At 38.9% G+C, this 11,959-nt stretch overlaps 1 protein-coding gene across 1 annotated transcript; it reads left to right on the top strand.

Annotated features, from left to right (window-relative positions):
* The first annotated feature begins 303 nt into the window (after nucleotides 1-303).
* On the top strand, nucleotides 304-3,667 carry TAF1D (TATA box binding protein (TBP)-associated factor, RNA polymerase I, D, 41kDa). The gene is made up of 5 exons (XM_009881241.1): nucleotides 304-536; nucleotides 641-1,091; nucleotides 1,347-1,522; nucleotides 3,138-3,195; nucleotides 3,512-3,667. The coding sequence occupies exons 1-5, from the start codon at nucleotides 304-306 to the stop codon at nucleotides 3,665-3,667; spliced, it is 1,074 nt and encodes a 357-aa protein (XP_009879543.1).
* The last annotated feature ends 8,292 nt before the right edge of the window (nucleotides 3,668-11,959 follow it).

Here is an 11,959-nt window from a genome sequence, read left to right on the forward strand (position 1 = left end):
ATCTGATGCAACTCTGAAGTTAGCCTTGCTTTTAGCAGAATTTGGACTAAAAGGGCTGTAAAAATCTCTTCTGACCTTAATTATGCTATGAATATCTTGAGGTAAGTGGCTACAACTTAACTGTTACTATGAAGGTTGGTACATTTGCTCATGGTTCATAGGAAAATCTTGTTGAAGTTTGCTCACAGGTTTTTATTGGAAGTTTATGCAATTAAGTGGAGTGGTAGAAGGTTTGTTACCTGATTAACATAGAATGTTCTTTAATTTCCTGAATTCTCATTGATTTTTAGGACAAACTGAAGCATGACTGATACAGAAGAGTCCCAGGCTTCTGGCTCCGATTACCCTGATGCCCAAGAGGTGATACGCAGCCGGCAGAAAGAACCATATAAGGTACATGCGTGTGAAACAAATACACAAACGGAGTGTTCACGTTCAAGGCAGAAGAATGCTGTTCCTGAGGAGTCTTCAGATGATCTTAACAGTATATTTGAATCTTCAGCTGAGGTTTTACTGGACAGCAGCGATTCAGAAATGTGAGTTTTTATCTCTAGTTCAGAATTTTCCATGTGAAGAACCTGTGTCATTTATCATAAAAGTATACATTCTTTTGAAAGTAAGTATTTTTTCTTCTTCTTAGTGATCTCTGTGCTGCTAGTGGCAGCAAGCACCATCTTAAGTGCTCCATTGCACCTTCAAAGCAAAAAAGGAGACTTCAGTCTTCAAAACAAGCTGAATCTGTTGCAGGAGTGCCTGACAATGGAAGCTCTTCAGATTCTTCTCTGTCCCCTCAAAGTCCGGTGAAATCATCTGAAATTTCCATGAAGCAGAAGTCAAAATTCAATTTGAAAGCCATTTTTGCCTATCACTTCAGGGGAAAGAAGTTTAAGGCTGCTGCACACCGAAAGTATAAGCGTGGCTCAGGCAAGAAGAAGTATGTGAGCACACAGATGCCTGCAGGGAGGCCACCACTGACAGCCTCACCTCAAGAGCAAAAGAGAAGGCTTCTACACAGAGGCTTTCAATTCCCTTTTGTTGAAAAACATTATGGGAAGAAACATATTCCCTTAAAGATGGTTCTTGGCTATGAGGTGAGTCCTCTGTTTTGTGGGATAATGTATTTTATTTAGTCTAAAAAAAAATTAAATTAGCTTTTACCTCATATACTACAATAAAACAATGAAACAGTTTTTACTTTGTTAAACAGGACGCTTGATGATGTCCGTTTAAAAAGTTTTAAGATAAACACAGATAAAATACAGGTGTCAGTATATTACAATTCAGTTCATAATATAAATGCTTTATAGTGGTATTTTTAACATCTCACCTGATGCATTTTTCTTTAGCAAGCAGCTGCAAAGGGATACTTCCAGTACATTGAAATGCTTAAATATGAAGAACATCTTAAAAAAGCTCTAAAAACCCTTCAGGCTAGTGAAGACTTAGAAAGAGAATGTCTGGTGCTACGGAAACACAAATATTTAGATGATGAAGGCCCCATTTCCCCTATTCAGGAGACGAAGTAAGTTCATCTTTATATTTTCAGGGGGTATAAAACTTGCTTTTTTGTTCTTAATTAAAATATGAGTTTATGTGTGTAGAGGTAGATGCATGATACCCCACCCCCACAACTCTCGGTCACCTTCAGCCTGTTTGCTGGTGTGGGGACAGCATCAACACGGCTTTAGTTGCAAATCCAAAACACAGCATCATACAGGCTGCTACAAAGAAAGCTAACTCCTCCCAACCAGACCAGTACAATCTGCTGCTCTTACAGTTGAGGAATTCAGGAGGTAGTACAGTTGCTTGTAGTAGTGTGCGATTTTGTGACAGAGTTGTAGGTATATCAAGTTCAGTTCCTATGCTGTCCTTTTAGCTTATATCAGCATCATGTAATCTAAATGTGAATATCTGCTTATGAAAGAATTCTTTATTTTTTGGGGAAAAAAAAAAAAAAAAAACAACAAACAGCTGCTTGGCATTCTGTGATTGTAAATATAACTTGGAACTTCTTGTAGAATGGAATAATTTTAATCTGAAGACCGGTCACTTTCAAAAGGTGATTTGTACTGCGTCATTAAAATGATGTGGCAATGTTTCAAAAAAAAAGAAAAAGGTACTTTCCTGAGATCAGTTCCTCTATAGTTATCCCAAATAAAGATGTGTAGTGTTCTATGTCAAAGACTAAAGAATGTTTTTTAATTTCCTTTTTACTTTATTAAGCATTGAAGTATCATCTTAAGTTTACTGACCGTAAAGAAGGACCTAAGTGCAGTAAAAAGGGATCAATCAATCAGCAAGAATAACTAATGTAAATATACTCGGCACCTTAAAACTAGAAAGCCTAAAAGACAGTGTAAACATACTAAGCTGTCTTTCAGCTACTGTTCACTTTAGAAATGACTTACACTGCTGATTTATGTGAGTTGAAGCATTATGGTGAGCCTGTAAAATGAGTAACTAGTTGGTTTGCTTTCTTACAAAAGAGCAGAAGAAAGCTCTATAGAGTAAATGCAAGCCAGCTCATCCAGACCCTCAGTTCTTCATATTAAATGAGTACTAGAAAACAGAAGTCTGTCTTCTGTCAGGTTTTGGAACCAGTCCTTATGGTGCCACTTGTTGAAACCATAGTACTAAAATGGCTTCATCTCTTTCTGTGGAGTTCTTTCTGTCTTGAGAGAAAAACCTGTGGACACAGTGTAATTTCATACTTGTGTTTCATGGCAGTATGGAGATAATACTTCTCAGTTGTAGTATCAGGAAGATAGCCACGTACTCTTGTTAGCTGAGGCCTCTTACTTTCTTTGTATTCTGCTTGTTTTCTAACTTGCTGACTTTCTGGCCTGTTTGCCAGTGTAATCCTAAATGTCTCAATACCGCTATTGATGTGTAGTACTAAATCTTCATTCTCCTATTAAGTGCTGCATCTGTCCTGCCAGTATTGGTAGTTGGGATGCAATTCTTCTGTCAGAAACTATCATTTGAGAACATCCTCATGTAGGAGTATTGTCTTGCATCTACAAGCTGTAACACTTCCATACATATTAAGAGAAACCAGAGCTTGTAGTAGGAAAATAGTTCACACTTTTTAGGCTACTATAAAAGTAAAGAGCTTGATTTGAATTTCTGTGTTTCAGTGATGATGATGACAGCTTGAATTCTGATAATCAAGAAGACTTTGATGCCAGAGTAGTGGTGAGTAAATAGTCCCTAACTTCACAAACTCTCTAACCTTCTTTTTCTTTTGAGGTTAAAAGAATTAGGAGATAATCAGTACTTAACTCGAGCTTAGCTCCAGAGGTAGTTGTATGATACCTGTGAATCTTGATCTTTAATGCAGAAGGAAGTTCTTTTGAGAGTCCACGCTGTCCTGTTTGGAAACAATGCTGTAATTTCTAGGAATTCTAGAGTTCTTTGAAGAGTTCTAAGTCCGCAAAGTTACTACCAAAATCTTACCTTTTGAGCATCTCGAAACTAGACTTGTGAATACTTCTGTCTTCCATTTCTTTAGGAGAACAGCTCTTTCATTATAAGCAGCAAAATTCCCAGCAAGAAAAAATCAAAGCTAGAAGTGAAACATGTGAAATCAGCTGAAGTGATTGTAATAGAGGAGGAAGACGACTGTGCTCCTGAGAACTCTGGCATTCTGCAGGGTTCACCTCAGTGAACAGAAAACTAACAGATGAGGTGGCAGTGGTCACTCTTCAGATGCCTTTTGCATGGCATACTTGGTTTAAAACATTGGTCTGAAGTCAATGTTGAGCTATCAGCCAAGCAACCTAGTAAGATTTGGTTTAAGGTGAGTATGAGATCATTGCAGGACAAGTCTAATCTATCTTTTTGCTAAGCCAAGTGTCTTCTATACTATGCTGTGTCAGCTGTATAATATCCTTAATTCAGTGGCTGATAATATTGCTGAAATGCTGGCTTCTGCAACTTCTGTTAACCAATGAATCACAGAATTTATGTGATTAAAAAATAGGAAAACAAGTCCAAATATTGTAACATAGAAGTATAGAAGAATGTTATGCATTTTCATACATACATATACATGCTTATGTCACAAAGGGCATTTTTGAGCCCTTTTCTCTTTCATAGCTGACTCTTTTTGCGAGTGGTACTTGAGGGATTATTTTTCTATATCTTAAGGAAATGCAGGTAATACTTCAGAGTACTTCAAGAGCTGAGTAAGGCTTGATGACAGAATTGAAGCTTAATGCAAATCTTTGTGCTAACAGTAAAAATGCAGAAGTCATTAGTCAGCTTGGACAAAAGTCTATTGCAAAATATGGTTAATGCATTGGAATGATGATAACATCAATTTGTAAGATTGAGGTTGTCTATTCCATGCAGAATAACTTTGCAGAAGACTAATTCTCTGCTCCTGAATCTAATACAATAATCTGAAGTTATAAGTTATCTTAAAAATAACTGTAGCAGCATAGTTAATCTTAGATAAAGATTCTTTTTCCCCTCTTGCCGTCCTCTGTCCAGAATGGGGTCTGATGTGAATGTGACTGAGCAGAAGATGAAAGCTCTTTGTAATGACAGTACTTAACAAGCATCACCCCAGTTGTAAATACCTTTCTCAAAGGTGTTTTAGACAGCTGGAAACATGACTGGTGAATGTTTAGAAATGGTCTGAATGCAGCTAACTCCTAGATGACAAGGCTGTCTTGGTAGCAGTAGAAATAAAAAAAAAAGTTTGAAAAGTTTCCTTGTGAATCAAGGAGATGTAAATAACCAAAGGGTGATCTGCCTCACTCAAATACTCCTTAACAACTGAATCTCTCTCAACAACAAATGAACAGCTGTTAAGCAGGTAAATGTAGTCTCTGCTGAACAGGGATGTTTTCTGCAAAAGACTTAATACCTACCAGTTTAATTTCTGTCAAAATGTAATTGACAGTCTAAGGAGGTTTACAGTAGGTGCTCAGTATGATGAGAGTAGGTCAAGTTGCATTCCTTATATGCTTGAATTAAGGTCCCAGATCTTCATAAAGGAGTTTGGGGTTTCCCACTTGCAACTTGGTAGCTCTAGGGACTAAGACTGCAAAAATTACTCTTCACTAATTGAAGATCCTGTTTAATACTGGTCCCAAATTAATGGCTAAATGTAACTCTTTTAGGCATCTACCTGAGAAATACTCTGTATGGCTTGAAAGACTCATCCTGGATCTAGGAGTGGGGTTCTTGCTTGGTAAGGCATAGCGAGGTGGTATGTGGAGTCTCGCTCATTCTGCAGTTCATGTGATGAATTTTTCTGTTCAACTGCTGAGTGACTCAGAAATGAACTAAATTTCAATTCTGATTAGAACTGGATAAATACACATGAAAATCAAGGTTATTACAACTGTTAAATTGATTTCTGAACTGTAGCTTTTAGCTTTAGGAATCTTCAGTTATTTGACTGTATGTGATAGTTCTTATCACTTTGCTTTTTTTCTTCTAGTTCATGTTGCTTTTGGAAGATGAAATACTGCTAAATTTTCTTGGAGGTGCAAGGTAAGCTATTAACTTTGTTTGCAGTTCCTGTTTTCTTCAGGTAGCTTTTTTGCTTTATTTCACAAAATGTTTTGAAAAAAACAGTATTTGATAGTTCAAGTAAACACATTACAATGTTTCATAGCTGCGTAACTGCTGTGTGAAGCTTCCAAGGTATGTCTGACAAAAATTAGAGCCTTTAGCCTCTGCTTGCGTGAAAACTAAATTTTGAATTCTTGAACACCTGTATATTAAATGCAGTTTTTATTAGAAGTTATATATAGAAATATTTTGGTTTTACCTGTTGTTAATGCTGCAGCGCAGCTTAATCTGATGTGGTTTGGACACTACCTGGGATCTTCTCTGCTGAAGATGTTGGAGAGCTACTATAGATATAGTCTCCTGGTGGTGCGCCACCCACACTTTCTGTAGTGCAGCTTCTGATTGCTTCCCTCTGGTAAAACTTCATCTTAAAGCATGTCCCATGCAAGAACAGGAGGGACAGCAGAAAGAAGGTGGTGGTCTTGCACGCATGTATTGCTAAAGTTATGAAATTTGTTATCAAGTTTCTGTGGCTTCAGGAGAGTGTAGGAAATAGCATGGAAGATACCACTATGTAAGATTACTGGACAGGCAAACATCTTTAACATGGGAAGCCCTGATCTAAAGCTGGGCAACTAATGAAGCCTTACAAGGACATAGTTACGTAAGAAGATAGGAACAGGGCATCTTATTTGGCCATTGCTGTAGTCAGGGTACTGGGCTAGATAACATCGGTTTGACACAGCATAAATTGTTCATAAATGGTATATCTGATACTGAACTTCTTGGCACAGTTAACTTTAGTCCAGACTATAACTGTCTCTAAAAATAGAAAACGTAGTAGCAGAAAATGACAGCTATTAATGGTAAGTATATAGTAAACTGAGGAATAGCTTCAAATGTTCTTTTGAAAATAGTGGGAAAATGAAAGCTGATGCATTCAGTCTGTTCTAGCACGTGTTCAGTTTTTGTCTGTTGCTGTCGACAAAAACCTGGAACCTAGTGCTTAGAAAAAACCCTTCTTTTGTAACCCACAGCTGATGAACATATTAGTTGTGTTACTTATATGAAGGGACAGTATTTGCATGTATTCAAACAACAGTTCATTCAAATACTGATGAACCTAGGGCATGAGTTTCGTGTTCCAGACTTGCAGAAGTGCAGTTATATCGATTTCTTTCCAGACTCTGCAGATGGACACACCAGATCTGCAGCAGTGAGCCAGCAGTCATAATATCTGTGGGCTGCTTCAGTTCTGAACAGCTGCTTGCTGGCCTTCTGATGTACAAATCATGCTGTGTATGTTGTGGACTTCAGTGGACGTCAGTGGAATGTGTCAGCAAAAGAGGTAGGCTTTATGTTTCTCTTGAATTTCAAAGTAAGAGTGTTAAATTTCTTCAAACAAATACTATTTCCACAGCAAGTAAGCAGACTGATTTGTGCACTGTATGGTATCTGCATCCAGCAGTATCTTCCTGACAGGGTGTTCAAAAAGCAGTGCTACAGTATTTCAGCAGCTGGCATCGTTGGTTTTCATGCAGATGTGCTGGTTAAACTTGGTATTTCTGTTGAAACAAAAGTAGGTTGAAAATTTCTTATTTGGAATCTTGTCAAGTAGAAAATTGAAGAACTGTTGAACTGTTATAGGATAAAAATATAGTTAAATTGATGACTTTGTTCCAAAATATTTCTTCTTAAGGGGGTGTTCCTGTGATGTCTGGAACACAGTGGAAAGCCTCTACTTAAGGGTAAGTATAGAGGAAATAATTGTTTTTTCCTAGATGGAGGTAGTTGGATGAGGATCATAAAAGCTCAAGTCTTAGCTTTTTCGTTGTCTTTTTACAAAGAAACAGTATCTTATTTTGAAACAAAAACCCAAGTACCAGATGGCAGCTGGTGACACGTTTCAAAGTTAACTGGCTATGCTTCAAAACCAGAAGCTATTCTGCAGACATTGTGAGGAGTTAATTGTTGTGCCTCGTTATTCAGCAAATAGACACAATTCACTGTGTGTCTGAATTGAAAAACGTGGCTAGAATAGTAACAGGTTGTGCTTTCCTCACTGTAAACTTAATTGCAGTGGTGACAATGAGACCTGTAACAGGTTTACTTAGTGGGACAATTAGGCAAACACAGTTAAAGATGCAGCTACTGTAAAATCCCAAGGATTAGCTTGTTTTGATGTTTTTAAATTCTGCATTCTGCCCACTAAAGGAAGTAGAATTAGTGGGTAAGAGGGAAGATACTTGCCGTGCTGCATTATTGTAGATGGCTTATTAGAGCATGTTTGTAAGCTGTCTTAAAATAGTATGTGGTGTTTTCCTTACATCACAGTACAGCTGACTGTTAGGTAACTCCTGTAGTTGTACCTTCTGTGCCATAGTGCTCCAGTTTCTTAAATTGCAGATAAATTTTGTTGATAGTTGTGTGATACCAGGCCACGGCAAGAAATGTTTTGTTTTGGCATTAGCATTCAGATGGTGTAACTGGACTACAGTTTTCCTGCTTCATACTGTGAAGTACCTAAGTCTTCAAAAATTACTAAAATACTGAAGCAACTTAAAACTGCTACTCAGATACAACAATTTACTTCTTTTTAGGAAGTCCACATGATAGTCCAGTCTGAACTAGCATCTTGGTAAGTTGGTGTGACAAATTGTTTTTTAACCCTTGTCTGTCGCAGGTGAGCTATCTTTCTTTAACTCAGTGAGCTGGTTATATTGCTGGTTTTTCTTATTGAGAAGGTGCAGTGTTGCTTTAAAAAACATAGAGCTTAGCTCCCCCCAGCTTTAGAATGCTGTGAGAAAATTGTTGTGATGATTGGCAAAATGTTCAACTGCTCTGAAAAGAGTGAGCGAGAATAGCCTTTCTGAACAAATTTACTACATGAGCGTCCCTTTCATGTCACTTTATTCTGGGCATCTGAGTATTTAACAGGCAGTTTTTTGTATCAGTTATTACTTTCTTTTAAAAATAAACAGGAAACTACGAAGAGCTGTCAAATTAAACAGGATAATATTCAGGCATTATAGTAGCTTAAAGCATGATTCCAAATACAGGCTGTCGGGAGTGCCTGTGGAGGTTAGAAGCACTTAAGTACAAAACAGTGCTCTAGGTTCTGCTGCTCTGTGTGCACATAATGTCAGTTTGGAACCTTATTCTGCTTTTTCAGGTGGTATGTAATTGGAGAAAATGAGAGAAGAAATGGAGGAGGATGCTGGTCAACAGAAATCTGAAGCCCCTTGTAGGTTAGTATAACATCTGAGGTTCTGCATATTCCTTAATGATCGGAGGACTCTGGTTTTCAGTGGCTGGAAGTCTAGATCAGATCAAACTTACTGACTTGGGGAGTGTTTCTGGGACTTTTTCAAAGCTATTTTGGTGTATTTTAATGTATTATTCACTCTGTTAAGTGAAGAATTTATTTTAACTTTGATTTGTCCAAAGAACACTCATACACATTTCTCAGTCAAAAAGTAGGCGATCGGCTTAACTGCTTAAACTGAGTTTTACTTCTACAAGTCATGCTTAGCAGGAAAGTTATAAAAAGACACTTAGTAGGATTTGTGAGATACTTTTCCAGTCTGCTTGATTTTTATTTACTGTGTTCATTTGTAGTATCAGGCATGTTGAGGTCTATCCCGATAGGATCTCCTCTGTAGGTTCGTGTCGTTGGAAATGCCTCACAGAATAAACTTGTGGTTTCGCTTTACCCATGGAACTACCTGTTAGCTCTGTGGGATAAAACTGCAAGACAAATCTCTGCAGGTGCAGCGCTCTAGGAACTGTAATAATGTGTTATGTTCTCCTTTAGGTACTGACTTACGCTTTTAATACAAGTGGAAAAAATTATTCCAGTGGAAAAGCTTGGTAAGAGTCAAAAGATGGTGTGTTCTGGGACTTCAAGTGTAACCAATCTGTTGAATTGCATGGGCTGAACTTGCTCCTCAGCCAGGTGTTTCTGCAGGTACCTGATTTCTAACACTGTTTCTTGTGGTTTGAGTTTCCTGGATGGCTTGAAACAATCTGTTCCCCCTTTGATCACCAAGGAGTGATTCTTATTTCTTGTTTCGGTGGCTACAAGTATGAAGGGACAGCACTTTGGTGTCTGTCTGAACTTAACTTCATAAGCATGCTGCATTTTTGTTGTGTCAAGAGATGCTTAATAGTTTTATACTGAGCAGCAAATTAGGGTTATATCTTGGGTTTTAAAGAGTTAATTTCTGAGCAGCTCAGCCAGTTTACTACTATACCATTAAAATTCCTGGCCTCTGTTCTAAAGAATGCAGAGTTTAAAGTAAACCAAGGAAAATACTCTGGAAGAAGTATAAATCCTTCATGGCAGGAATATATAAAAACTCTGAAGAATTTTGAAGCTGCTATTAGGTGGAATTCATGGAGTCTGTTTTCCCTCTTTAGTTGCATGGCAGCTTTTGTGGCATGAAGAGTACATCAGTGTAGCTTACCACTCAACGCTAACTGGTTCAATGAGCAGTTGTGGATGAAGAACTACTGCAGCTCTCGCACTGTATGGTATCTGCACCCAGCAGCGTTCTCCTGATGGGATGTTCAAAAAGCAGTGCTACAGTAGTTCAGCATTTGGCATCGTTGGTTTTCGTTCTGCTGTGTCTGTGAAACTTGGTATTTTTGCTGATACAGTCATCGTCCTCTTTGGGGATTGGAGTGTACTGGCTTTCTGTTTTCCTGTTCCAGGGTGACAACTGGATACTGGCCTCAGGAACTGGGCAAGTGTATTCAGTTTTTTTTTTCTTTTTTATTCTTTTAAACAGGTACTTCAGGATACAGAACAGTGTGAATTTTTATGTGTTAAGAGGATGAGCTGCGGAAGATGATACACTGTTTGACAGGTAAGCAGCGAGTTATTTGACAGTTTGGAAGGTTTTATGCAGTTTTACAGAATCTTGTGTGTTAACTTCATGTGATTCTAGAACCTTGTAGCTTCAGTGAATGTTCTAGAAAAGTGTAGGCCTGGTTGTCTAGTAGCAGAGATTGCTGGGCAGTGGTCACCCCACATCTTGGCAGCATCTGAGCAGGTTGCTTATCTGCGAGTCATTCTTGTGTGTGTGTGTGTGTGTGTGTGTACACATACTTTAAATGGATGTCACAGTTGTGCAGTGATTTGCAGTACTAGTTTCTGCAGTTGGCTGCTGCTGGTTGTAAGGAATTCCTTACATGGAGTATATATATGGAGTTTTTAACATGGAGTTTTTAACAGATTTTTAGACTTTTTGGTGTACAGAGCTTAGCTTACACATTAGCATGATTGGTCCTGAGCAAGAAAGGGTGGGAAATTTGAATACCGATTTAAGTCCCAGATTTAGGTTGGTGGATTTAGGTTGGTAGTTCAAGAAAGACAGGGATCTGCTGGAAAGGGTCCAGCAAAGGGCTACAAAGATGATTAGGGGATTAGAACATCTCTCATATGAGGAAAGGCTGAGGGACTTAGGTCTCTTTAGTCTACAGAAAAGAAGATTGAAGGGAGATCTTATTAATACTTACAAATACTTAAAGGGAGGGTGCCAGGGGGATGGGAACAGTCTTTTTTCAGTGGTGCCCAGTGATAGGACGAGGTGTAATGGGCACAAGCTTGAACATAGGAAGTTCCATCTTAACATGAGAAGGAACTTCTTTACTTTGAAGGTAGTGGAGCACTGGCACAGGCTCCCCGGAGAGGCTGTGGAGGCTCCCACTCTAGAGATGTTCAAAACCTGCCTGGATGGGTTCCTGTGCAACCTGTTGTAGGTGACCCTGCTCTGGCCAGGGTTTGGACTAGATCTCCAGAGGTCCCTTGACCATTCTGTGATTTTTGTAAGAGCAGTGAGAGGAGAGTACCTGGTCATTACCAAGGCTGCTGGGATGTTGCTGTTTCTGGTGAGCTGTGGACATGACCGTAGAGCAAGTCCATCAGACTCTTGAATTGCCACATGATGTGGCACGAAGTCTGCTGGGAATAAAGCTTCAGTGTAGGTCACACATGGCGCTCCCTCCTGCTGTTAAGATGAAAGCAAGTTCCTGCTGAAAAATGTGGCTGTATCCTTGGGCACCTCCAATGCTTTAACTACAGAGGAACAGAAGTTCTAGCTAGAGCCTTTGTAACTTGAACTCCACAGAAGCTGCTGTGGAGGATGGTTGTTAAGAACACAGAAGCAGAAGGGGGAGACAAAAGGCTGCTCCGTGCAATTTATATCCAACTGGAGTTTGCTGCAACTCTTTACTGATGCTGACCAAATCTCTTTGACCCCATAGCGTCTGCTGCTAAGTCACTGCATCTTGGAGGGATGAGAAACACCACCTGCGTGCCACCAAGGCGAGTCTGAAGGTAAGAGTGCTCAGCAAAATTGACAGTACTAAAAGGAAATTCCAGGTCACTTCAAAGAGGGTTTGCATGGCTGAAAAACCAGCAGCTCTTAAC

This window comes from Charadrius vociferus, unplaced genomic scaffold, assembly GCF_000708025.1.
Source record: "Charadrius vociferus isolate BGI_N301 unplaced genomic scaffold, ASM70802v2 scaffold1, whole genome shotgun sequence".
Taxonomy (NCBI): domain Eukaryota; kingdom Metazoa; phylum Chordata; class Aves; order Charadriiformes; family Charadriidae; genus Charadrius; species Charadrius vociferus.